Source organism: Pongo abelii, chromosome 1, assembly GCF_028885655.2.
Source record: "Pongo abelii isolate AG06213 chromosome 1, NHGRI_mPonAbe1-v2.0_pri, whole genome shotgun sequence".
NCBI classification, from domain to species: Eukaryota; Metazoa; Chordata; class Mammalia; order Primates; family Hominidae; genus Pongo; species Pongo abelii.
The window spans coordinates 189,954,571-189,982,037 of record NC_071985.2 but is presented as its reverse complement, the minus strand read 5'-3'; the positions used below and the strand labels follow the sequence as shown (position 1 = coordinate 189,982,037).

Sequence of the window (27,467 nt, the reverse complement as noted above, 5' to 3'; positions counted from 1 at the left end):
GGAAGGCATCCAAAGTCATTACCATCAGTCCTCGTAATGTGAGAGCCAGGTACAGCTAAAGACAAATCTGAGTCAGGGACTGCTTGTAGAGAAATGGTGCCAGAGAAACTAAGACTTCACAGGAGAGCTGAAGGAGTTCCATCTCCTCCTTGATATTGAGGATACTTAGTCTGTACAGCCAGCAATGGGAGCCCCAGCTGAGGCCTGAGGGGCTAAAAATGGGAGTTGATGTGGCTATGCACCCTCCCCACAACTCACCTCCTGTCCCCACCTCCACCCACCCAAGAGTCAAGGCTCCTAGAATTGGCATAAAATCCACATACAGAGCAGTCCCAGGAGGAGGCTTGGGGTTCAGTGACAGGAGATGAGCACAGGCTGAAGAGCTGAGACCAGCCATCCACTGAATTTTTTTTTTTTTTGGGACAGAGTCTTGCCCTGTCACCCAGGCTGGCGTGCCGTGGTGCAAATCTTGGGTCACTGCAACCTCTGCCCCCTGGGTTTAAGAGATTCTCATGCCTCAGCCTTCTGAGCAGCTGGAACTATAGGCAAGAGCTACCACGCCTAGCTAATTTTTTTGTATTTTTAGTAGAGACAGGGTTTCACCATACTGGCCAGGCTGGTCTCAAACTCCCGACCTCAGATGATCCACCCAGCTCGGCCTCCCAAAGTGCTGGTATTACAGGTGTGAGCCACTGCACCCAGCCCCATCCACTGATTCGGAGCAAACAGGATAAAAGTACTGAAGACCATTGCTTCTCCAACTTTAAGTTACATTCAAACCATCTAAGGATTTTGGTAAAATGCAGATTCTATTTTTGTAGGGGTCAGCTCCACAGGGTCGGTGGGTTTTTCTCCCCTGTGCAAAGACGAGATCATAGAAATAAAGACACAAGACAAAGAGATAAAAGAAAAGACAGCTGGGTCGAGGGGACCACTACAACCAAGACGCAGAAACCAGTAGTGGCCCCAAATGCCAGGCTGCGCTGTTATTTATTGGATACAAGACAAGGGGGCAGGGTAAGGAGTGTAAGCCATCTCCAATCTGAGCAAACAGGATAAAAGTACTGAAGACCATTGCTTCTCCAACTTTAAGTTACATTCAAACCATCTGGGGATTTTGGTAAAATGCAGGTTCAACTTTAATAGGCCTGGGGTGGGGCCTAAGATTCTGCATTTCTAATAAGTGCCCACCTAATGCTGTTGCTCCTGGTCTACAGACCACATTTTGAGTAGCAAGGGATTAGAGGCAGCCGTGGAGGCCGCCCATAATGGAGAGGGCATGTCCAGTTTCAGCGAGAATGTGTTTATTCATGCATAAAGTCACAGAACTGTTAAAGTGGAAATACCCACCATTTGGCATAGTTGTGGGGCAGACAGTCACTTCTCAGCAGATTAGCCTCCCAAGAGCATAGCACAGCATGGTTGTTATGCATGTGGGTTCTGAAGGTTGACCTCCTGAGCTTTATGTCCTAGTATGTAACCTTGGGCAAATCTTTAACTTCTCTGCATCTCCGTTTCCTCATCTCTATAATGGAAATAACAAGACTATTGTGAGGATTGTCTTAAGTGAATGGATATAAAGTGCTTAACACACGGCAGCATAGTGCTCAGTAAAGGTTGCTATTCTGATGCTATTATACCATTCTATAATCGTTAACACAGATAGAGAGGCTGACTTGCCTTTTGGTATACGGTCAAATATACAACCCCCATCTCCCTCCCACCAAAAGGCCTATGTCCTCTCTTTCAAATTCCTCCTTCTCTCCCGCCCCCTCCCCTCCCCTGGCCCCTGGCCCCTGGCCCCAGTGTGGTCTGGATGGGCCTCAGAGGGGCAGGGACAGGGACAGGACGTGGGGCTGTATCTGACAGGAACCTGAGGGGCTGGCCTGGGAGGGGATTGGGGCCCGGCTTCCTGAAGGGAGGATGGGCTAAGGCAGGCACACAGTGGCGGAGAAGATGCCCTCCTGGGCCCTCTTCATGATCACCTCCTGCCTCCTCCTGGCCCCTCAAAACCTGGCCCAAGTCAGCAGCCAAGGTGAGGTGCACAGAGGGTGGAGATCACCTATGCCCAGGAAGAGGGAGCCCTGGGAGGTGATGCAGGGCCCTGGGAGGGGAGGTAGAGTAAGAGGCTCTCCTGCTGGTCCCCTCCCCTTCCACATAAACATGCCTGGGAGGACCCAGGGCCAACTCACCAGCTGTTCCTTAGATGTCTCCTTGCTGGCATCAGACTCAGAGCCCCTGAAGTGTTTCTCCCGAACATTTGAGGACCTCACTTGCTTCTGGGATGAGGAAGAGGCAGCGCCCAGTGGGACATACCAGCTGCTGTATGCCTACCCGCGGTAGGTGCTGGACTGTGCCCCACTCCCCATATATCTGTCCCTGCACTTAGCTGAGTCCCACTCCAGCAGCTTTCCTGCCTGTCCGAGGACCACTCTGAATACAAGCCCTAAGTACCTACTTTTCGAACAGATGTGCTTTGGATGTATGTGGGCCCCAGCTCCAGCCCTACATAACCCTTAATCCCACCTATCCCAGGCAGTGAGAAGAAAAATGGCAGTACTAGAGACAGAAGTTGGGCATGGGCCCAGGTCTGGGTCCTCAGGGCTCCGCATGGTGGCTGTGTAGGAGGGACCTCTTCTATGCCAACAGGGAGAAGCCCCGTGCTTGCCCCCTGAGTTCCCAGAGTGTGCCCCACTTTGGAACCCGATACGTGTGCCAGTTTCCAGACCAGGAGGAAGTGCGTCTCTTCTTTCCGCTGCACCTCTGGGTGAAGAATGTGGTCCTAAACCAGACTCGGACTCAGCGAGTCCTCTTTGTGGACAGTGTAGGTAAGAGCCATCCTCCTGTCACCCTGCCCCCTCCACTTGCTGCCCCCAGTCCAGCTCCTGGAATCAGACTTGTCTGTGCCCTTCCAGCTCAGCACAGATACCCCTATTACCAGACCCCCAGAGGCACCCCAAGACTCCCTTGTCATTCCTCCCAGCCTTGGCATCTAGAGCTAGAAATGCCCCACAAATCATTTCACACCCTGGTCCTCCCATTGTCAACAAATCATTTATTCATCCATTCAAGAGTTACAGAATACCTACTGTGTGCCAGACACTGGGCTAGGTGATGGGGATATGGAGAGAAAAGGGGAACCCTGCTTGCAAGAAGCACTGAGTCTAGCAAGCCATCATACTGCAATGAAGTCACTGTTCTCATGAGGGAAGAACAGAATCAGGAGCCTCCCTAGCCTGCCTGCCCTCCAGGAGAATGAGAGCCTACCATTTTTGAATCCAGAATCTGCCCCAATTCAGCCCCCAGCACCCCTCTCTGCAGTCCAGAGGCTGAGCCACAGACTGTGGTACTCAGAGTTCTGATGTGCCCTGTCTTGCTCTCAGGCCTGCCGGCTCCCCCCAGTATCATCAAGGCCATGGGTGGGAGCCAGCCAGGGGAACTTCAGATCAGCTGGGAGGAGCCAGCTCCAGAAATCAGTGATTTCCTGAGGTATGAACTCCGCTATGGCCCCAGAAATCCCAAGAACTCCACTGGTCCCACGGTCATACAGCTGATCGCCACAGAAACCTGCTGCCCTGCTCTGCAGAGGCCACACTCAGCCTCTGCTCTGGACCAGTCTCCATGTGCTCAGCCCACAATGCCCTGGCAAGATGGACCAAAGCAGACCTCCCCAAGTAGAGAAGTATGCTGACCTTCTTCTGCCCCACCTCTTACCTCCTACTTTCAATCTTGCCCCAGGAAAGGACAGACCATACTTTGGGGATTCCAGACCTGGGTTCGTCCTTGGAGAGTTAGTATAGGCTCAGATAGGAGCCATGCCTACTTAGAGGCTTCCTACTTTGGGTCATTCCCACTGATAAAAGCAAAGGCTTTCAGGCCTCCAAATTAATGGAGATTTCCCAACAAAACCCTCAACACCACCTGAAACCCACCAACTTGGCCCCTGGTCTGTGTGCATATCTATCCGGCAAGGAGCTGAGCGCCTCTCCACAGGGATGCTGTGCAAATATAAGGGTTGGAGGCTCTCTCAGCTGACAGGCAGGCCTAGATTGTGAAGATGGGATTTTCCTCCCAAGGCTTCAGCTCTGACAGCAGTGGGTGGAAGCTGCCTCATCTCAGGACTCCAGCCTGGCAACTCCTACTGGCTGCAGCTGCGCAGCGAACCTGATGGGATCTCCCTCAGTGGCTCCTGGGGATCCTGGTCCCTCCCTGTGACTGTGGACCTGCCTGGAGATGCAGGTGAGCCAACAAAGGAATAGGGAGATGGGGAGGAGATAAAAAGAATATCTCTAGGGAAGCCTGGGCTGGATCTGAAGCTCTGGGAACCATGGTCCTTCCTGATGATCTCGAACTTGCCATTGGACAGGATGAACTATGTTCAGGGAAAGAAGAGAGAACAGGAGTCAATGTTCTAAGTTATATGTGTAGAAATTATCTGAACACCCTATACAGTAGGGGCACACGGACCCTGATGGGACTTACTTCTTTGACTTTAGTGGCAATTGGACTGCAATGCTTTACCTTGGACCTTAAGAATGTTACCTGTCAATGGCAGCAACAGGACCATGCTAGCTCCCAAGGCTTCTTCTACCACAGCAGGGCACGGTGCTGCCCCAGAGACAGGTGAGAGCTGAACTGCTGATTGAGGTTGGTGTCATGGGAGTGAGCCACAGTCTTGCAGAAAAAAGGAAGAGAATGTTCTTGGTCCTCTTCACTTTCCTTCCTTTGTCTCCAAACCATACAGCTTTCAATGCTCTCTTATCTATTCTCTCATCCTCCAACCGATATTTTATCTTCTCAACCCCTCTCTGTTCCCATTGGGAATGCTTTGGTTTAGTTCAGCCTTAATAATGTCACTGGGACCATTGCAACATCCTACAGTCTAATTCACCTCCAATGTATTCCCCGTGCTGCTAACAGAGTGATCTTTGTTAAGCTCAAACTGTGCATGACCTTTGTAAAGCTCTAACTTTGCATGGTCTCCCCTTACTCAAACATGTACTGCAATTTCTCATTATCAAAGTCATAAAAAATTTAGCCTGGCCTTCAAAGACTTCCAGCAAGCACCTCATTAATTCTTCATCCTCTCCGTATCTAAATCTATAACCAAGTTGTATTGATTTTACCTATTAACTATCTCTAGAATCTGCCCACTTGTCTATCACTGCCACTATCCTACTACAACCCATCATTAATTCTCTCTTGGGCTACCGAAAAGACATAGTAACTGATCACCCTGAGTTTTCCAAGTAATTCTTCATATAGGTGCTGAAGGGATCTTTTTGTTTTGTTTTGTTGTGAGAGAGTCTCGCTCTGTTGCCCAGGCTGGAGTGCAATAGTGCAATCTCGGCTCACTGCAACCTCCACCTCCAGGGATCAAGGGATTCTCCTGCCTCAGCCTCCCAAGTAGCTGGGATTACAGGCATGTGCCACCACACCCCATTAATTTTTTTTGTATTTACTAGAGAGGGGGCTTCACCATGTTGCTCAGGCTGGTCTCGAACTCCTGACCTCAGGTGATCCACCTGCCTTGGCCTCCCAAAGTGCTGGGATTACAGGTGTGAGCCACCGCACCTAGCCTGAAGGGATCTTTTAAAAGTGCAAAAATGAACATAACACTCCCTGCTTAAAAATATTCAATAGTTTCCCACTAGTCTTAGGATAAAGAAAAAAACCTCTACCATGGACTTGAAAAGTTCTGAGACTCAGCCCCTACCTACTTCTTCAGCTTCATCTTGTGCTATGCTGCCCTTTGATCCCCATGTTCCAGCATGGGGCTTCTGTGGTCCCCTCATATCTGGCATATTCCCTCCTGCTTCTAGGTCTTTACACTGCTGTTTACCCAGCCCTCCTGTCTTTACTTAACTTCTACTTATCCTCCAAATCTCAACTCAAGTGTCATTTTCTTAGGGACCCTCCCCTGGCCTTCTTTATTAAGTCCAATAGCACTATTATACATTCTTGTTGTACCATGTACCGCTCCTTTTTTTTTTTTTTTTTTTGAGACAGAGTCTCGCTCTGTCACCCAGGCTGGAGTGCAGTGGCGCCATCTCGGCTCACTGCAAGCCCCGCCTCCTGGGTTCATGCCATTCTCCTGCCTCAGCCTCCCAAGTAGCTGGGACTACAGGCGCCCACCACCACGCCTGGCTAATTTTTTGTATTTTTAGTAGAGATGGGGTTTCACTGTAACTGTTAGCCCAGAATAATCTCGATTTGACCTCATGATCCACCCACCTCGGCCTCCCAAAGTGCTGGGATTACAGGCGTGAGCCACCACGCCCAGCCGTACCTCTCCTTCTTAAGTACTTATCATAGTCACACTTTAATATTTATACTTTATATGATTATTTGGTTGATAATAAAAATCTGGCCAGGCCCAGTGGCTCACACCTGTAATCCCAGCACTTTGGGAGGCTGAGGCAAAAAGATCACTTGAGGCCAGGAGTTTGAGACCAGCCTAGGCAACATAGTGAGACTTTGTCTCTACAAAATTTCTTTAATTAGCCAGGCATGGTGGCACCTGTATTCCTAGCTACTTGGGAGGCTAAGGTGGGAGGATGGCATGAGCCTAGGAATTTGAGGTTACAGTGAGCTATGATTACACCACTGCACTCCAGCCTGGGCAACAGATCAAGACTTTGTCTCAAAAAAAAAAAAAAAAAAAACCTCTCTGAACTCCAATTGAGAAAGGCTGATCTTGACCACATATGATCCATGAGGGCAAGATCAATGGGCTTTTATTCACCAGTATATTCTCACCTACCAACAGTAAAAAATTTTTGAACACTATTAACTATTTAAATGTATTCTTCCAGTTTTCTTCTATGTATTTACATACATCTCTATACAACATTTAAATTTTATTATTTTTGAGATAGGGTCTTGCTCTGTTGTCCAGGCTGGAGTGCAGTGGCATGATTATGGCTCACTGCAGCCTCGACCTCCCAGGCTCAAACGATTCTCCCACCTGAGCCTCCTGATTAGCTAGGACTACAGGCATTTTCTTTCTTTCTTTCTTTTTTTTTTTTAAGTAGAGACAAGGTCTCCCTATGTTGCCCAGACTGGTCTCAAACTCCTGAGCTCAAGCAATCCTCCCATCTCAGCCCTGCTACCACGCCCAGCCTAATATTTAATTTTTTTTTTTTTGAGATGGAGTCTCGCTCTGTTTCCCAGGCTAGAGTGCAGTGGTGCGATCTCAGCTCACTGCAACCTCCGACTCCAGGGTTCAAGCGATTCTCCTGCCTCAGCCCCCCGAGTAGCTGGGATTACAGATGTGCGCCACCATGCCCGGCTAATTTTTTGTATTTTTAGTAGAAACGGGTTTTCATCATGTTAGCCAGGCTGGTCTCGAACTCTTGACCTCAAGTGATCCACCCACCTCAGCCTCCCAAAGTGCTGGGATTACAGGCATGAGCCACCACACCCAGCCTAATATTTAATTTTTAAATATAAATTGGATTACATTATATATGTTTGTTGACTCACCTTTTTGCTTAAAAACATGTCTCAGAGATCATTACAAAAAGATGTAACTCATTCTTTTTAATAACTGCATAGATATCCATAGGATTGAGATGCCTGAGTGGACTAAAGGGTAGCAAAACTGAAGTCATCATTTCCTCTATCGAAACTTGCTTTTCCTGCTGGGCACAGTGGCTCACACCTGTAATCCCAGCACTGTGGGAGGCCGAGGTGGCTGGATCACCTGAGGTCAGCAGTTGGAAACCAGCCTGGCCAACATAGTGAAACCTCATCATTTATTACAAAAATTAGCCGGGCGTGGTGGCACGTGCCTGTAGTCCCAGCTTCTTGGGAGGCTGAGGCAGGAGAAATGCTTGAACCCAGGAAGTGGAGGTTGCAGTGAGCCGAAATCGTGCCCCTGCACTCCAGCCTGCGCGACAGAGAGAATACTCCTTCTCCAAAAAAAAAAAGAAAAGAAAAACTTGCTTTTTCTTTATTGTCTCCAATCCTACCATGAATTCAGTTTTCCTGGACTGAAAAACAGAAATCATCCTGGACTTCTCCCATTCCTATACCCTCCAGGCCTAACCAGAAATAGTCTTGTCATTTTTACCTGTTCAGTATCTCTTCAATCATCTCTTTCCCTCTCTCTCACTGTTGCTACCCTATTTTCACATCCTCATCACTTTGCACATGAAAAACTACAAGAGTGTCGTAATGGATTTCTCTCTGCTTCTAGTCGGCCCTCACAAATCCTTTCTACAGACTGTAGTTAGAATGATCTTCCTAAAGTACAAAGCTAGTTATGGCACTTCCCTGCTTAAAATCCTTAAATGTCTACCTAACTACTACAAGGTTAGTAGTAATTCAAGTTCAAGCTCCCCAGAAAGGCCATAAGGCCATCCATGACATGGTCTGCAGTCTCACATTTACCACTTACCACCAGGCCCTTTATGCGAAAACCATCTGCACCACTTAGAATTTCCCCCAAAGCACCACACTCTCTTATCTATGCACAACCATGTGCCTGGGATGCCTGTTTGTCCCTTTTGCCTATCCTATTTTTAGTCCAAAACTCAGTCTAAACATCGCCGTATCCAGGAAGCATTCCCTGACCCTCCCAGTCTGGGCTGGATGCTCCCCTTTGATGCTCCCAAGCCAGTCTATGCACATCACAGAAAAATATCATGTTTGTTTTTCTGTCTTTCCCACTGAAATTAGAGCTCTTTGAAGCTTATTCCTCTATGCACTCATAGGGCCTGGCACAGTACCAATTGGCACATAGTATCAATTATTTGTTGATTAAATGGGTAAACATACCCATTTTAGTGACGGTGAGCCACTTACGGGTTATAATCAAGAGGGAGACATGATTCAATTGTTCAATAAAGAATTATTGAGGGTGACTTTGTACAAGGTACTGGGGATAAATAGTGCAACAAATAAAATGGAAAAGGGGCCAGGCTCAGTGGCTCACACCTGTAATCCCAGCACTTTGGGAGGCCAAGGTGGGCAGATCACTTGAGGTCAGGAGTTCGAGACCAGCCTGGCCAATATGGCAAAACCCCATCTCTACTAAAAATACAGAAATTAGCCAGGTGTGGTGGCAGGTGCCTGTAATCCCAGCTACTCAGGAGGCTGAGGCAGGAGAATCGCTTGGACCCAAGAGGCAGAGGCTGCAGTGAGCTGAGATCGCTCCATTGCACTCCAGCCTGGGCAACAAAGCAAGACTGTCTCAAATCATTTTTTAAAATAAATAAAATAGAAAGGGTTCCAGCATTGTTGGGGCTTACATTAGTAGAGGGGAGGGGAAAAGGAGAGGGAGACAAGTAAAGAAATAAAGGAACAAAGTTATAATAGAGACTAAAGGGGGGCGTGTGGTGGGTGGGGGGTGGGTGTTGCTAATTTAGACTGAGTGGCCAGGAAAAGCCTCACCAGGGAGGTGACAGATAAGCTGAGATCTAAATGGCAAGAAGGAATGAGTCACATGAAGACCTACAGTCAGAGCAATCCAGGGCAAAGGCAAAGTGCAAAGATAGCGCATTTGGCATATCTGTGGCACAGAAAGAAGGCCTGTGCGTATGAAGGGTGATAAACTGGCATGAGAATCGTAAGAGATGAGAATGGTGAGGCAAGGAGAAACCAAATCACAGAGTCCTGTAGGCCTGGTAAGGAGTTTGGGTTTTATTCTAAGTGGGATGAAGAGCCGCTGAAGGATTTTAAGCAGTAAACAATGACAATTTGACTTACATTTTTAAAACATATGTTTCTCTGTGAATAAATAAATAAGAGTAGAAGCAGAATCACCAGTTAGAAATTTGCCTTAATCCAAGCAAGGAATAATAGTGGCTTCATCTAACATAGCAGTGGTAAAGATCAAAATCAATAGTTTGTGACATTATATTCTGGACATTATTACATCAACATTTTTGGAAACAAATTCTGGTAGCTGTGTGGAGAACAACTTGAAGATAGTGGCAAAAACAGAAGCAGAAAAGCCAGTTAGGAGACTATTGTAATAATCTAATAGCAAAATAACACATAGGGGAGAGTAGGAGGAATGACGTATGAGAACACGTTAAAAATAGAGGATATTTTTCTCCAGAAAGATAAAGGTTCTTTAATCTTTGAAACAATCCTGTGAGGTTGGTATCATTAACCCATTTTACAAATAGAAGGAAACTGGAGCAGAGATAAACCAAGTAATTTGCCCAAAGTTATACAAAGGTAAGCCAAGACCTGAACTCCTGGTGAAAACCCATGCTGTTTTCACATATCATGCTAGGTCTTACCTCAAAGGGAAGAGGCCAGACACCAAAGCTGACTTCAGAAAACATCATGGCAAAATAGCAAAAGCAAACAAACGAACAAATGAACAAAGGAAAAAACAAAAAGAAAACATCATGGCATAAAGACAGAAGGAAAGCTCTGGAGGCCCCTCGAAGGAAGGAGTTAGATGATAATCCCTGCAGGCCATCATTCTTGTGGGATGGGAAGCCTTGGGATTAGTCTCTGGGGCAGGCCTGATTCAATGACTCTGTGGGGCTGGGTCTTAGGTACCCCATCTGGGAGAACTGCGAAGAGGAAGAGAAAACAAATCCAGGATTACAGACCCCACAGTTCTCTCGCTGCCACTTCAAGTCACGAAATGACAGCATTATTCACATCCTTGTGGAGGTGACCACAGCCCCGGGTGCTGTTCACAGCTACCTGGGCTCCCCTTTCTGGATCCACCAGGCTGGTAAGAACTTTCTTCCCCATTCTTCCCACATAGTTCCCACCCCCACTGAATCTGACCCTGTGCCCAGGATCCCCAACTCTGACCCTTCTGACCGATGGCTCTGGTGGCACGACGCCTCATGCACAGAAGGACTTAAGCTGCTCCCTGCTGACATCCCTGTAGTGCGCCTCCCCACCCCAAACTTGCACTGGAGGGAGATCTCCAGCGGGCATCTGGAATTGGAGTGGCAGCACCCATCGTCCTGGGCAGCCCAAGAGACCTGCTATCAACTCCGATACACAGGAGAAGGCCATCAGGACTGGAAGGTATGGTCAAGCAACAAATGCCCACAGACTTCACTATGCAGGGGATCCCTGGGGTTGGCCATGCCTGTTAGCAGGAGTGAAAGTGTCTATGTATCCAGTCTCTGCTAGTATATCTATGTTTATCAGATTCAACTGGTATCTTAGTCTCTCTTGGGCATCCGATACTTCTGGCTACTCCTACTTAACATTTCTCTCTCTTTGGGATATCAGTCTTCCCCGATTTTCCTCCTAAGTCTCTGACTGAACTTTCTCACTCTCCTCTCCCGGCTCCTCCTTTCCAGCCTTCCACAAAATGCTGTGCTTCCTAGAGTCTCATCCTAGGTTCTTTTCTCCTCTGATAAAATAAATATGTTCTCCCCAGGTGAGTGCTTTAACTCCATGGTTTCAATGCCCATACATTAACAATCGCAATTTTACCATTCTAACTCCCATATGGAAAGGAATTTACAAACCACAGGCAAATTACCAAAATGTTTGAAGTCTGTTTCCTCATTGGTGAAATGAGGATGAAGCTATCTACCTTATGGAGTTATAGTAAAGATTAAATACTATATCTAAATACCTAGCATACTGCCTGGCATAAGGAAGGTGCTCAATATACATTACTTAAATATTAGTTTGTCTACTTTTATTCTCATTTGCCACACATATATACAACTATGTACAACATCTTATGGTTCTACCAAAACTTCCTCCCCCTGGACATTTCAGACTCAGTCTATCCAGAATGGAACTCCTCTTCTTCCTGAAGCTTTACTTTTTTATTGTGATAAAACTTACATACAACAAAGTGTACAAATTTTAAATATATAGTCTGTACTTGTATATACATCCATGTAACCATAACCAGGATCAAGATATAAATTATTTCCAGCATCTCAGAAGCTCCCAATGCTCCGACACATCCCCCGCCACCAAAGGTAATCACCATCCTGACATTACCATTGATTCATTTGGACTGTTGTTGAACTCTATAAAATGGAACCCTAAAGTATATCTTCCTCAAACTTACTTCTCTTCTGTTTCCTGTCTCTGACAATGGCACCGCTACTTACCCAGTACCCAAGCCTGGAAGCACCCTTGACTCTTCTTGCTCTTCCCTTATGCCTTCCCCTTACTCATCAACAACTAAGTTGATGGCAATAACGTACTAATAGTCCTCAAATTCCTACCAGGATTGCCTTAGACTCATCTGTGACCATCCAGCCGTGTCATCCATGCTTTTAGCACACTAAACTACTCTGTGGCACAAAACCAAGCATTAACTGCTTCTCTGGACTTCCATGGTGCCTTGCACTAATTAATTGTTGTGATTATTTACCTGTTTGGATGTCTCTCTCATTAGATATGTAAGAGACGGTATTTTATTGCTTTCTCCCCAGTGCCTAACCCAGTGCCTAATATTTGGAGTATCACACAGTTCATAAATGTTTGCTGTCTTCCTGCTTGTACACATGATACTTGTATCCCAGCGCCTAACGCAAATCTGGCATCCTCTGCAGCATGAGTATTATTTGTGGCATGGTCTGTGTGGCTCTGAATATATCTGTTTCTGGTGGTGTCCATCGCCCGACCTGGAGTTATGAGAACACCCGGCAGGGCGTGTGTGTACCGGTATCCCTGCCGAGGGTGTACCTGGTGTTGGTGTTAGGATACGTAGCTCTCTGAGGTGAGGTCTGTGTCTCAGGAGGTGGGCCTGGCGCGTTTCTCTCGGGCAGAGCGTGATCCCGTTAGGGAGAGGCTCTCGGTTAGGGCCTGTTTCTGCCGGGAAGCGTGTTTTCTGCCGGTGGGGCTCTTTGTGGGAATCTCCGACCGCCTGGGGATTCGGAGCTGTAGGATTTGGGTCAAACAGACGCCAGGCCATCGAAGCCCCGACGCCGGGCCACCGCACGCTTCTTTGCGCAGGTGCTGGAGCCGCCTCTCGGGGCCCGAGGAGGGACCCTGGAGCTGCGCCCGCGATCTCGCTACCGTTTACAGCTGCGCGCCAGGCTCAACGGCCCCACCTACCAAGGTCCCTGGAGCTCGTGGTCGGACCCAGCTAGGGTGGAGACAGCCACCGAGACCGGTGAGGCAGGCCCCGGCCGCGCCAAAGCCGCACAGCGCCTGCGCCAGGGACGGGGCGCCGGGTGCGAGTGGGGCGGGGCTGGGGGGCGGGGCTCGGAGAGGGGCGAGGCGCAGGGCGCGGAGAGGGGCGGGGCCCCGGCCTTGCGGGCCGACGGCTGCGCGGGTGCCCGCAGTGCCCAGGGTCGGCGAGGGGCGGGGCCAGAGCAGGGGCTGGCGGGCTGAGGGCGGGGCTCCGGCCCGGGCGGGCCGAGGTCTGACCCTTTTTGTCTCCTAGCCTGGATCTCCTTGGTGACGGCTCTGCATCTAGTGCTGGGCCTCAGCGCCGTCCTGGGCCTGCTGCTGCTGAGGTGGCAGTTTCCTGCACACTACAGGTACCGCCCCCGCCAGGCAGGAGACTGGCGGTGGACCGGGTGGAGCCTAAGGCCTCTAAACAGGCATTCTTGGTTCGCTCTGTGACCCCAGATCTCCGGCCACGGCCCGTGCGCACCTACAGCTTCGCCACTTCCTGCACGTCACCTCTGGGACTCGCCGCGGCTCCTTACACTCTAACACGCCCACTATACCGCACACCTCGAACAGCCCCGCCTCCTGCTGCTCACCTCGGCGACTAGGCCACCGTCCACCCTTCAGCCAAACTGCCCACTCCACCCCCGCATCCAATCGGCCATCAGGTCCCACCTCCTAAACCTAGTCCAAACAATGGCCCCTTTTCTCTAGCCCTACAGACACGACCTGACTCACTGAAACAGAACCTCTTCCCCCTCCGATCTAGCCTCACACAGCCACCAGAATAATCTTTCTAAAATGCGCACATAAACCTATCAATTCCCTTCTTAAATCCTTTTAATAGCTCCCAGGATATAGTCCAGGCTCCCTATGATGACAAGTGAGGCTCTGCAAAATCGGCCCCTGCCAGCAAGCACTTCAGCCTCTTCTACCCTGTGCATCAGCCTTTCCAAACTGGTTTTCTCCACAAGTCAGGTTTTACTTCTCAGTGCCTTTGCACATAACGTCCGCTCTGCCTGAAATAGCCTCCCTGTCTGACTAAACCCATTCATCTGTAAATAACTTTCTTCACCAACTCTTAAGAAACCTTTCCTGACCCTCCCCCTTTTGGCCGCTGCTTTGTGCTCCAATACAGTACCAGTAGTGTTTTACTGTGTTTATTTCTTTATATATCTTCCCTATTATACCTTACTTGGTCATCTTTAAATCCTTAGCACAGTGCCTGCCAAAAAGCAGGCCCTTAAATAAATGTTATTAATGAGTGACTCATTTATGTGGGAAGACGAAGGCTGAGGAGAAATGCCATTGGAGGCTATAAACATGAAGGGTAGAAAGCATCCCACCTCCGTCCTTCATCTGCTGCTTCTTTAAGACTTAGCTCAGAAGTCAGCTCCTCCAGATGGTATCTTCTGATGGTCTTGGGTTGGTTCAGGTGCCACTGTCGTGGGCTACCATCTCCCTCTGGACATACCTCTCTTTGAACTTTTAATCTGCCCATACGTATGAGCAGACTGAAAGGTAGCCTCCATGCAGGTAGCCAGATCCAACAAAAAAGTTGGAGAAGTAGGAGGAGGTGGTCTGCTGAGCCAGGCATACTCAGTTCCTTTTCCCCAATTTACCAGGTAAGTCACACCTCCTCCCCTGGAGAGATATGAGTGAGGTCACAGAAGCAGCCTGAAATGTTCTACTGACGTCCCTCCACATGGAAATATGAGGCTAAAGAATTGAGGTTCTGGCCGGGTGCGGTGGCTCACGCCTGTAATCCCAGCACTTTGGGAGGCCGAGGTGGGCAGATCACAGGGTCAGGAGATCAAGACCATCCTGGCTAACACAGTGAAACCCCGTCTCTACTAAAAATACAAAAAAAATTAGCCAGGCGTGGCAGTGGGTGCCTGTAGTCCCAGCTACTCGGGAGGCTGAGGCAGGAGAATGGCGTGAACCTGAGAGGCGGAGCTTGCAGTGAGCCGAGACTGCGCCACTGCACTCCAGCCTGGGCCACAGAGCGAGATTCCGTCTCAAAAACAAAACAAACCAAAACAACACAAAAAAACAAAAAAATTGAGGCTCCTCCAACACACCTTAATCCATATTCTTCCCAGATAGACTACCCTCTCCAGTAACTTACTAATAAACTCCACTGGTTTTCTTCATTCATTCATTCAGCTAATTTACTGAGCACCTACTATGGGTCAGACACTATTCTACACCCTAGAAATATAGGAGTGAATAAATAGACAAACTGTCTTTTCTCGGGGACCATATGTTCTAGTGGGGTGAGACAGACAAAAAGAAATATATATAACAATATAATAAATGTACAACAAGTCAAGTATTATAAGGAAAAATGAAGTACAGCAGGAGATAGCCTGTCATGGGGAAAGGAAGTGGCACTACAGTGGTTCCCTCTTATCCACAGTTTCACTTTTTGTGGTTTCAGTTACACGCAGTCAATTAAGGTCCGAAAAAAATTAAATGGAAAATTCCAGAAATAAACAATTCATGTATTTTAAATTGTAAGTAGCATGATGAAATCTCTTGCCATGCCGCTCTGTCCCACCCGGGATGTAAATCATCCCTTTGTCCAGCATCTCCACGCTGTATATGCTCCCTGCCCCATAGTCACTTAGCAGCCGTCTTGCTTATCAGATTGACTCGTTGAGGTATTGCAGTGCTGTGTTCAAGTAACCCTTATTTTAGTTAATAATGGCCCCAAAGTACAAGAGTAGTGATGTTGGCATATTGTTCTAATTGTTCCATTTTATTATTAGTCATTGTTAATCTCTTACTGTGCCTAATTTATAAACTTTATTGTAGGTATGTATGTATAGAAAAAACATCTGCTGGGAGTCTTGAAACATATCCCCTGCAGATAAAGGGGGACTACTGTGTTTCAGGCAGGGTAGTCAGGGATGACATTTGAACACAGGCCTACAATGAGGTGAGGGAATGAATCCAGTGTTCCAGACGGAACAAACATTGGAGTGTTTGAGGAAACTGCAGCACCCTTTGTTGAACCCGCCCACCACTGACTTCCCTCCCCTACCTGAGGTTTTCTTCTTACTCTACTCCCCTGCCTGACTTTATTGCCTTGACCATGCTCTTGTATCTCCAAGCCTTACTCCCTGGCCTCACTGCTCCCCCACCCCAACTGCTGTCCTCCTCCCTGCCAATTCACTGCCATGGCTCAGTCTGCTTCTCTTCCTTCTCCCTCAGGAGACTGAGGCATGCCCTGTGGCCCTCACTTCCAGACCTGCACCGGGTCCTAGGCCAGTACCTCAGGGACACTGCAGCCCTGAGTCCGGTGAGTGTGCTTCCCTCCCCTGTGCCCATCACCAACCCTGCCTGGTACTGGATCCTTGCCCCAACAACACAACTTGTTCAAGGTCCTTGCCCTACCAGTGTGCCATCCCCAGGCACTACCCCAGCACTACCCCAGCCCTTCTCCTTCCTGTACAGTCCAGCCCCTCCTCCCACAGGATCTGCTTTAATCCCGTGCCTCTCCTCATCTCTCCCAGCCCAAGGCCACAGTCTCAGATACCTGTGAAGAAGTGGAACCCAGCCTCCTTGAAATCCTCCCCAAGTCCTCAGAGAGGACTCCTTTGCCCCTGTGTTCCTCCCAGGCCCAGATGGACTACCGAAGATTGCAGCCTTCTTGCCTGGGGACCATGCCTCTGTCTGTGTGCCCACCCATGGCTGAGTCAGGATCCTGCTGTACCACCCACATTGCCAACCATTCCTACCTACCACTAAGCTATTGGCAGCAGCCTTGAGGACAGGCTCCTCACTCCCAGTTCCCTGGACAGAGCTAAACTCTCGAGACTTCCCTGTGAACTTCCCTACCTTACCCCCACAACACAAGCACCCTAGACCTCACCTCCATCCCCCTCTGTCTGCCCTCACAATTAGGCTTCATAGCACTGATCTTACTCTACTGCTGCTGACATAAAACCAGGACCCTTTCTCCACAAGCAGACTCATTTCACTAAGCTCCTTCTTTACTTTCTCTCTCCTCTTTGATGTCAAACGCCTTGAAAACAAGCCTCCACTTCCCCACACTTCCCATTTACTCTTGAGACTATTTCAATTAGTTCCCCTACTACACTTTGCTAGTGAAACTGCCCAGGCAAAGTGCACCTCAAATCTTCTAATTCCAAGATCCAATAGGATCTCGTTAATCATCAGTTCCTTTGATCTCTCTGTGAGATTTGTCAAGGCTGACTACTCACTTCTCCTTTAAATTCTTTCCTACCTTGGTCCTGCCTCTTTGAGTACATTAGTAGGTTTTTTTTATTTGTTTGAGACAGGGTCTCGCTCTGTCACCCAGGCTGCAGTGCAATGGCGCAATCTCAGCTCACTGCAACCTCCACCGCCGGGTTCAAGCGATTCTTGTGCCTCGGCCTCCCTAGTAGCTGGGATTACAGGCACACACCACCACACACAGCTAATTTTTTTTTTTTTGAGACGGAGTCTTGCTCTGTCGCCAGACTGGAGTGCAGTGGCATGATCTCGGCTCACCGCAACCTCCGCCTCCTGGGTTCAAGCAATTCTGCCTCAGCCTCCCAAGCAGCTGGGAGTACAGGCGTCTGCCACCACACCCGACTAATTTTTTTGTATTTTTAGTAGAGACGGGTTTTCACCACGTTGGCCAGGAAGGTCTCGATATCCTGACCTCGTGATCCGCCTGCCTCGGCCTCCCAAAGTGCTGGGATTACAGGGTGTGACCCACTGCGCACAGCCCCAGCTAATTTGCATATTTTTAATAGAGACAGGGTTTTGCCATGTTGCCCAGGCTGGTCTTGAACTCCTAACCTGGGGCGATCCACCCACCTTGGCCTCCCAAAGTGATGGGATTACAGGCATGAGCCACTGCACCCGGCTGAGTGTACTAGTAGTTAAGAGAATAAACTAGATCTAGAATCAGAGCTGGATTCAATTCCTGTCCTTCACATTTGCTAGCTGTGCAACCTTGGGCACATAACTTAATGTCTTTGAGCCTTAGTTTTTTCATCTGTAAAACAGGGATAATAACAGCACCCCATAGAGTTGTGACGAGCATTGAGATAATCTAAGTAAAGCACAGTCCCTAGGACATAGTAAATGATTAATATATCCGAACTACTGTTGTAATTATTCCTTCTTACTCTCCTCTTCTAGCATTTCTTCCAATTATTACAGTCCTTCAAGATTCCATTTCTTAACAGAGTCTCCAATCCCATCTATTCTCTGCCTTTATTGTATGTTGACCATTGCAAAGTTCTTATCTCTAGCTCAGACATCTACTACAGCACTGTGATGCTTTATGCAACTAACTGTTTACATATCTGTCCCCTGCTACTAGATTGTGAGCTCTTTGAGGGAAAGGACCCTAACTGTTTACATGTCTGTCCCCTGCTACTAGATTGTGAGCTCCTTGAGGGAAAGGACCATGATTTATTTGTCCTTTTCCCCCAGCACCTATAGTAGTGCTTGGTGCATGATAGTAGGCCTTCAATAAATTTTTTCTAAATGAATGAAATCTTTCTGGACAAAGTTACCTTAATCCCATGCCAACTGTCCTCATCCTCTAAACCGTTCATAGGCAGCAGTAAATGTGCTCAGACAGTTCTGGTTATGGACTCTCCTAACATTCTAATTCTCAAACAAATGGTTTTGTTGTCATTGTTTTTTCTGGCTCCAAACATACCCACTGTATCAGTCAGGGTCTTGGCAGAAATAGATGACACATTCAAATTGGGTAATATGATGACAGTGTAATAAACGGCCAACAGTATTTACAAAGATGAGGGCAAGATTTGGGAAAACCATCAAGGAACAGTGCAAGTGCCTCTGAGGCTAACAACAACAAGGTGCTAGCACTAGCCTTAGGCATCAAGGGGTAAGGGAGGGAGTGGTTCCCAGATCACCAGAGAGTAGCTGTAAGACAGGGCTGCCAGGAAGGAGTCATGGCCTTTCTTTGGTGGAGGGGTGCAGCCAACCTCTGGGCAGGCGGCAATGAGAGAGCCAGGGGGATAGACAGCTCAATTTCATGCTCTTCCCATTCCAGTCTTGGGTCCCTAGGAGTAAAGTCAGAGCCTTTCACGTGGCTGGGGAGGAATTATGGAGATTGGGTATACTGGATGTCATCCATTTGTCCCACCCAGACCTATTCTCCATCCTTCTCCATCTTGTCCTATGCTTAGCAAGGCTGATTCATATGGCCGGCATCCAAGCATTCTCCTGGGCTTTGGTTTCTGCTTGGGTTCCAACAATAGGAGGATATTATGGATTGAATTCTATTCCTTTCCTCTCCCTCAAATTCACATGTTAAAGTCCTTTTTTTTTTTTTTGGCCAGGCGTGGTGGCACACACCTGAAATCCCAGCTACTTGGGAAGCCGAGGCACAAGAATGACTTGAAACCGGGAGGCAGAGGTTGCAGTGAGCCAAGACCACACCACAAAAAAAGACAAAAGTCTTTTTTTTTTTTTTTTTTTTTTTTTTTTTTTTTGAAACAGTCTTCACTCTGTCGCCCAGGCTGGAATGCAGTGGTGTGGTCACGGCTCACTACAGCCTCAAACTCCTGGTCTCAAGCGATCCTCGCACCTCAGCCTCCCAAGTAGCTGGGACTACTGGAATTACAGGTGTGCACCACTAGCTTGGCTAATGTTTTCTGTATTTTTTTTTTTTTTTTTGAGATGGAGTCTCGCTCTGTTGCCCAGGCTGGAGTGCAGTGGCGCGATCTCGGCCTACTGCAAGCTCTGCCTCTCGGGTTCACGCCATTCTCCTGCCTCAGCCTCCCGAGTAGCTGAGACTACAGGCGCCCGCACCACGCCAGGCTAATTTTTTTTTATATTTTTCTTAGGACGGGGTTTCACTGCATTAGCCAGGATGGTCTCGATCTCCTGACCTTGTGATCCGCCCGCCTCAGCCTCCCAAAGTGCTGGGATTACAGGCGTGAGCCACCGCGCAGGCCTGTTTTCTGTGATACTATGTTGCCCAGACTGGCCCCAAACTCATGGGCTCAAGCAATCCTCTGGCCTTGGCCTTCCAAAGTGCTGGGATTACAAGTGTAAGCCACCACACCCAGCCAGATGTTGAAGTCTTAACTCCCAGTACTCCAAATATGACCTTATTAGGAAATAGGGTCATTGTAGATATAATTAGTTAAGATGAGGTCAGAGCCCTAATTCAATATGATTGGTATTCTTATAAAAAGAGAAAATTGGACACACATACACACAGAAAGAAAGCCAAGTGAAGATGAAGGCAGAGAACAGGGCGATTCTTCTATAAGCCAAGGAATGACAAAGATTGCCGGCCAGCGGAGAGGCATGGAACAGATTCTTCCTCACAGTTCTCACACGACTCTCATGACACCTTGATGTGGAACTTCCAACCTCCAGAATTGTGAGACAACCAATTTCTGTCATTTAAGCCAGTTTGTGGTACATGTAAGCCAGTTTGTGGTACATTTAAGCCAGTTTGTGGTACTTTGTTACAGTAACTCTAGCAAACGAATATAGAGGATATCAGGCGATGGGCTACACAAGTTGCCTATACTTGCTGGCTTCCCGTTCTCCCTATTTCATTCTTTCTGCAACTTCTCCAAAATGGATCTCAAGCACCCACTTTTCTGATCCTGCTCTCTCCAGAGTCATCGGTGATTTGATTTTCAATGGCCAAATCTGACCCTTTCTGTCATCATTCCACTTGACTACATATATTAGAGTATCTCCCACTTCAAGATCCATGTCTGGATAATTTCCATTGCCTTCCTTCATTCATTTATTATTATTATTATTTTGAGACAAAGTCTCCCTCTGTCACCCAGGCTAGAGTGCAGTGGCGCGATCTCACTCACTACAACCTCTGCCTCCCAGGTTCAAGCAATTCCCCTGCCTCAGCCTCCCAAGTAGCTGGGATTACAGACGTGCACCACCACACCTGGCTAATTTTGTACTTTTAGTAGAGACAGGGTTTCGCCACATTGGCCCGACTAGTCTTGAACTACTGACCTCAAGTGATCTGCCCGCCTCAGCCTCCCAAAGTGCTGGGATTACGGGAGTGAACCACCACACCTGGCCCAAATCCTTTATTTTTAAATGTACAAATTCCCTGAGGCTATACCCTTTATCCTTCTCTATAGCTACCACCAGAAGTTGCAAATTATTGCCATATTCCCCCCTCAGATGTTTTATTTGGTCCTTCCCTACACAGAAACCCCACAGGTACCACAATGCCTAGCAGATGAAGTCCAAAGTCTTTAGCTTAACATTTAAGACCCTGACCAACTTGACATGAGACAACCTTTTCTATGTTTTCTGGGAACTCCCCACCTCTAACCTAAGCACATCCAATTCCTTATTTTCCAAGGTAATTGGAAATAGAGAATGCAAAGGCTTCAAGTCAAAGATAATAACATTATCTGTCAGCATCGGAGTGGACTTTAGGCTAATGATTGAAAATGATTTTTCCAGCCTCTTTCTGGGACAGTATAGCGTATTGTTAAGATTGCAGGGATTAGTCAGATAGTTTGAATCCTGGGCTCCCCTACTTATTATTGGCTGCATGCCTTTGGGCAAGTTTCTAATCTTTCTGACCCAGTTTCTTTTTTCTGTAAAGGGAAGACAGGGTATCTATCTGCCTTATGGGATTAAGTATTGAACTCGATAATGTATGTAAACTTTTTTTTTTTTTTTTTTTTTTGAGACAGAGTATCGCTCTGTTGCCCAGGCTGGAGTGCAGTGGCGCGATCTCGGCTCACTGCAAGCTCCGCCTCCCGGGTTCACGCCATTCTCCTGCCTCAGCCTCTCGAGTAGCTGGAACTACAGGCACCCGCCACCACGCCCGGCTCATTTTTTGTATTTTTAGTAGAGACGGGGTTTCACCGTGTTAGCCAGGATGGTCTCGATCTTCTGACCTCGTGATCTGCCCGCCTTGGCCTCCCAAAGTGCTGGGATTACAAGCGTGAGACACCGCGCCTGGCCTGTAAACTGTTTTAACACAGTAGTTAGATGGTCCATAAATGGTACAATTATTATTTTTATTATTGCTGCTCCACCTCTGAGCACATTCATACAGTTCACTCAAGTCATTATTAGAGCACTAGATTGAGTGGGAGTCAGACCTGGATTCCCACAAACTTCTTTGTATGACCTCGGGCACATCCCTTCCCTGGGCCTCCGTTTCTCCATCTGTAAAATATGGATTTGTTGTCGGGGTGGGGAGGGTACACCAAGCACGGGTTAGACTAATGGATCTCTAAGGTCCTCGCATCTTTAAAGCCCCAAGGGGGTAAGCCACAGTGCCTTCTGTAGGGCAGTCTAAGCTTATCTTCCAGATAGGCAGGTTTGAATATCGATCCTTTTTCTTGACCTTAAGGAATTCATTCACCCTTTTCAACCTCATTTTCCCTGTTTGTAAGACAACAGCAAACGAGACAAACACACGTTACTTCCTTTCTAGCAGGGTTCCTACCCGGCGCCAAGCAAAAGTGGAATGTACCCTAAGTAGCTCTGGCCTTCTTCCTGCTCCCAAGCTTCCCAATTCCGTCCCCTGCCCCGCTGCCGCCCGAGGCTCTCCTTCCCCTTCTAGGAACTGCTCAAGCGCCTTGGGCACTCCATCGGGTTCTGCACCAAGTTCTGCATCATAAATACGACCCTCGTGTAGGATTTAAGTGTGAACTTCTGCAGGTTCTCGGACCCTGAAACACCCGGGGCCAGACTTCCGAGCTCGTGGCGGTAGAGGGGACGCAGAAGGGCGAACCGAGACGACTCCAGGACGCTGAGGCAGCGCAGGCCCCGCCCCGGCCGGCCGGCTTTCCAGCACTAGTCCTCTGGCGCCGGCTCCCAGCTCCTCTCGCACCCTTCAAATCACGCTCCGCTGCTAGACTCTCGTGATAGCTGAGACTTGCCCCGGAAGGCCCGCCCCCTGCGCCGGAGAGGCCAATGGGCGAGGGCAACGGTTGCGACGGTTGGGTTTTGAAGGAGCCAATAGGCGCTCGGAGCGGAGAGTTTAAGAGGCGTAAGCCAGGCGTGTTAAAGCCGGTCGGAACTGCTCCGGAGGGAACGGTGAGAGGCGGCGGGGCTGAGCCGAGGTGGGGCCGTGGCCAGGAGGGAGGGGGTGCTAGGCCGGAAGGGGCTGCAGCCGAGGGTGGCCCTGATTCTGTGGCCGGCCAGAAGCGAAGGGGTCCCTTGCTGTCCCCTGAGCACCGTCGCGTCCTTTCCTCCAGGGGTCTGTAGGCACCAACTGCAAGGACCCCTCCCCCTGCGGGCGCTCCCATGGCACAGTTCGCGTTCGAGAGTGACCTGCACTCGCTGCTTCAGCTGGATGCACCCATCCCCAATGCACCCCCTGCGCGCTGGCAGCGCAAAGCCAAGGAAGCCGCAGGCCCGGCCCCCTCACCCATGCGGGCCGCCAACCGATCCCACAGCGCCGGCAGAACTCCGGGCCGAACTCCTGGTCAGTGAGGTGCCAAAGGGACTGAGTGAGAGCAGCCTTCATATTTTCTCCTCGGGGAGCCTGGTCAGACTGTCTTCTCTTTCTCCGCCCCAGGCAAATCCAGTTCCAAGGTTCAGACCACTCCTAGCAAACCTGGCGGTGACCGCTATATCCCCCATCGCAGTGCTGCCCAGATGGAGGTGGCCAGCTTCCTCCTGAGCAAGGAGAACCAGCCTGAAAACAGCCAGACGCCCACCAAGAAGGTATGTGTCCTAGAGGGGCTTAAGGCACGGGACCTGACTGTTCTTTGGATAATACCATCTTGCCTCTCCACTACCCTTTATGCCAGGAACATCAGAAAGCCTGGGCTTTGAACCTGAACGGTTTTGATGTAGAGGAAGCCAAGATCCTTCGGCTCAGTGGAAAACCACAAAATGCGCCAGAGGGTAAGACCCGAAGTTCCTGGTTCCTGGAGGGAGGTGTCAGTTCATCTCCAGGGCTGAGCACAGATATCTGTCTGCTCTTCCTGTCTAAGATTGAGGGCAAGGGAGGTGTTGATTTTCCCAGCGTCTAGACTCACTCCGTTGCCACAGGTTACCAGAACAGACTGAAAGTACTCTACAGCCAAAAGGCCACTCCTGGCTCCAGCCGGAAGACCTGCCGTTACATTCCTTCCCTGCCAGACCGTATCCTGGATGCGCCTGAAATCCGAAATGACTATTGTAAGTGCGTCCTTATCCTCGCCTCATGGATGGAGAAAGAGGGCCTGGGACCACACAAACAAGGAAGCTCATGCTCTTCTCTCCGCCTCTGACAGACCTGAACCTTGTGGATTGGAGCTCTGGGAATGTACTGGCCGTGGCACTGGACAACAGTGTGTACCTGTGGAGCGCAAGCTCTGGTGACATCCTGCAGCTTTTGCAAATGGAGCAGCCTGGGGAATATGTATCCTCTGTGGCCTGGATCAAAGAGGGCAACTACTTGGCTGTGGGCACCAGCAGTGCTGAGGTGCAGGTGAGATGTGTCCTGTGCCGTCATTCTCACCAGTCACAATGGGCTTGCACAGCTGGAGGATATTAATGCCAAGTCCCAATCTCTGATCCTAGTGGGCTTCTCTCTCTAGCTATGGGATGTGCAGCAGCAGAAACGGCTTCGAAATATGACCAGTCACTCTGCCCGAGTGGGCTCCCTAAGCTGGAACAGCTATATCCTGTCCAGGTCAGTGGTTTTTGTTGGTCTATGGTAGTCTGATATTTGCCCACCCTACCCTTGACTGTACACCCCTGAACTGCTTGCATGCATTTGGTGCTGCCACAGAACCTGATTCCCTTCTTTCCTCCTCCAGTGGTTCACGTTCTGGCCACATCCACCACCATGATGTTCGGGTAGCAGAACACCATGTGGCCACACTGAGTGGCCACAGCCAGGAAGTGTGTGGGCTGCGCTGGGCCCCAGATGGACGACATTTGGCCAGTGGTGGCAATGATAACTTGGTCAATGTGTGGCCTAGTGCTCCTGGAGAGGGTGGCTGGGTTCCTCTGCAGACATTCACCCAGCATCAAGGGGCTGTCAAGGTGAGTAGGGTTGGGCTGAAGCCTCTGCAGACCCTCACCTATAACCTGGGGACTGTTAAGGGGAGAAGGGATGGTAGGATTGGACTGGGTTAGTCTGTGACCCCTAGAGCTCCTTGTCTAGCTCTAGTACCTGCTGACCCCACCTTTATTCCATCTAGGCCGTAGCATGGTGTCCCTGGCAGTCCAATGTCCTGGCAACAGGAGGGGGCACCAGTGATCGACACATTCGCATCTGGAACGTGTGCTCTGGGGCCTGTCTGAGTGCCGTAGATGCCCATTCCCAGGTAATCTTTTGCCTGTTCCTGCCTCTCCCACATGCATTCTTACTGGGCAACTACATTCACTCCAATGACTTCACCAACTCTATGCCCTGGTGATTCCCAAACTTCTAACTCAGCTCTCACTCATGCGCTTCATTTCCAACAGTCTGTGGCCGTCTCCAACCCTATGTCCTATAGGCACCACCACCTTGATCTGTCCCAAATTAACCTTGTCACTTCCCCTTTCCTCCCTGAAATGTGTTCCTTCCTGTCTCACATTGCTTTGGAATGGCAGAACCTGCTCAGAAATCTGAAAAACCTCCTAGAATTTTTCATCCTCCTCACCAGGATCTATCAGTTTTACCTCAAAATATCATTGACATCTGTCCCCTCCCCTCAGCCTCATCCTTCCAAGTGGAGGCCCACTACAATGGCTTCCTCATTGGTGTCAAGTATTCTTTGTTATCTCCTGCAATGCGTCCTCCATGCTGTGGCCTGTTACACTGTACTGTCCTTAAACCTGTGATGGCTTCCCATCACTTATGGCATATAATCCAAATCCATTAGAAAGATACTTGAGGCTCTCTCCTTCTACTCCCTCCACATTCAGCCTTCACTGTAGATATGGACTCTAGAGCCAGATGGCCCAAATTAAAATTCTGGCTCTGTCATCTACTAAACTTGAATGTGACCTTTGGCAACCTATTGAACTTCCTTCTGATTGATTCCTCATCTATACAATGGATAATACAGATGCTCCCTGATTTAAGTCCCAGTAAACCCACTGTAAAGTTAAAAAATGCTTACGTCAGGGAGTGTCTATAATTTGCCTCTCAAGGAACTTTTGTATGGACTGTGATCATTCAATTCTGAGTCTGGAGCACATGGCAGGGTGCCTAACACTAGAATGGGCTCAGCTCTGATTTAAGTAGCCTTGGCTGTATGTCATGCCCACACCAGCTCCTCTCCACAGGTGTGCTCCATCCTCTGGTCTCCCCACTACAAGGAGCTCATCTCAGGCCATGGCTTTGCACAGAACCAGCTAGTTATTTGGAAGTACCCAACCATGGCCAAGGTGGCTGAACTCAAAGGTAAGTGGCTAGGTGAAAAGCTGGACATAAAAGGCCACATAACGTATGACTGAAATGTCCAGAATAGGCAAATCCAGAGAAAAAACACATTAGTGGTTGGCAGGGGCTGAGGAGACAGGGTAATGGGAAGTGTTGAAAATGTCTTAGAATTAGTTTTAACAGTTGTACAATTTTGTGAATATACTAAAAACCACTAAACTGTACACTTTAAAAGGATGCATTTTATGGTGTGTGAATTATATCTCAGGAACACCATTGAAAAAAAGGGAGGAGGCCGGGTGCAGTGGCTCACGCCTGTAATCCCAGCACTTTGGGAGACTGAGGCGGACAGATCATGAGGTCAGGAGATAGAGACAATCCTGGCTAATACAGTGAAACCCTGTCTCTACTAAAAAATACAAAAAATTAGCCAGGCGTGGTGGTGAGCGCCTTTAGTCCCAGCTACTCGGGAGGCTGAGGCAGGAAAATGGCATGAACCCGGGAGGCGGAGCTTGCAGTTAGCTGAGATGGCGCCACTGCACTCCAGCCTGGGTGACAGAGCAAGTCTCAAAAAACAAAAAGGTAGGTGGGTGGCCCAGTGCCTCCTGTATGGGAGGGCTATGGCTGCATCAGCATTCGTATGTACTGTTCTCATTTGCTCCAGGTCACACATCCCGGGTCCTAAGTCTGACCATGAGCCCAGATGGGGCCACAGTGGCATCCGCAGCAGCAGATGAGACCCTGAGGCTATGGCGCTGTTTTGAGTTGGACCCTGCGCGGCGGCGGGAGCGGGAGAAGGCCAGTGCAGCCAAAAGCAGCCTCATCCACCAAGGCATCCGCTGAAGACCAACCCATCACCTCAGTTGTTTTTTATTTTTCTAATAAAGTCATGTCTCCCTTCATGTTTTCTTTTTTTTAATCTGTTTCAGCTAATGCCTTTCTTCTTTCATGACCTATGTCCCAGCAGCCTTCCTAGGGGCTCTACTGTACTGGGATCAGAGAGCTAGATATGTCCTGTGGGAGCCTGGGCCATCCATCCCTCTTGTTTGTGAACAGGGCAAAGCATGTT

At 48.9% G+C, this 27,467-nt stretch overlaps 2 protein-coding genes across 3 annotated transcripts; both read left to right on the top strand.

Annotated features, from left to right (window-relative positions):
• The first annotated feature begins 461 nt into the window (after positions 1-461).
• MPL (MPL proto-oncogene, thrombopoietin receptor) lies at positions 462-18,587 on the top strand. Its single transcript, XM_063712869.1, has 11 exons — positions 462-2,339; positions 2,650-2,828; positions 3,384-3,682; positions 4,077-4,239; positions 4,497-4,623; positions 10,518-10,702; positions 10,865-11,007; positions 12,913-13,072; positions 13,346-13,442; positions 16,291-16,378; positions 16,593-18,587. Exons 1-11 carry the CDS (start codon positions 1,957-1,959, stop codon positions 16,845-16,847), a joined length of 2,079 nt encoding a protein of 692 aa, XP_063568939.1. The 5' UTR covers positions 462-1,956; the 3' UTR covers positions 16,848-18,587.
• Positions 18,588-20,864: 2,277 nt separating this feature from the next.
• CDC20 (cell division cycle 20) lies at positions 20,865-27,300 on the top strand. Of its 2 annotated transcripts, none has more exons than XM_002810937.6 (11): positions 20,865-23,124; positions 23,286-23,515; positions 23,609-23,757; positions 23,844-23,940; positions 24,088-24,216; positions 24,312-24,508; positions 24,618-24,712; positions 24,840-25,068; positions 25,227-25,352; positions 26,302-26,419; positions 27,063-27,300. In XM_002810937.6, exons 2-11 carry the CDS (start codon positions 23,335-23,337, stop codon positions 27,239-27,241), a joined length of 1,500 nt encoding a protein of 499 aa, XP_002810983.1. In that variant the 5' UTR covers positions 20,865-23,124; positions 23,286-23,334; the 3' UTR covers positions 27,242-27,300. The 2 variants fall into 2 exon arrangements, with proteins under 2 accessions (XP_002810983.1, XP_009249645.1); XM_009251370.4 differs by having other exon boundaries at positions 23,098-23,150.
• The last annotated feature ends 167 nt before the right edge of the window (positions 27,301-27,467 follow it).

Coding starts and splice junctions, on each gene's coding strand:
- MPL (XM_063712869.1), top strand. CDS start 1,957: ATGCCCTCCTGGGCCCTCTTCATGATCACCTCCTGCCTCCTCCTGGCC. Junction 4,624..10,517: donor CGGTGCTGCCCCAGAGACAG/GTGAGAGCTGAA, acceptor GCTGGGTCTTAG/GTACCCCATCTGGGAGAACT. Junction 11,008..12,912: donor AAGGCCATCAGGACTGGAAG/GTATGGTCAAGC, acceptor TTCTTTGCGCAG/GTGCTGGAGCCGCCTCTCGG.
- CDC20 (XM_002810937.6), top strand. CDS start 23,335: ATGGCACAGTTCGCGTTCGAGAGTGACCTGCACTCGCTGCTTCAGCTG. Junction 23,758..23,843: donor GCCAGACGCCCACCAAGAAG/GTATGTGTCCTA, acceptor CCTTTATGCCAG/GAACATCAGAAAGCCTGGGC. Junction 24,713..24,839: donor AACAGCTATATCCTGTCCAG/GTCAGTGGTTTT, acceptor TTCCTCCTCCAG/TGGTTCACGTTCTGGCCACA.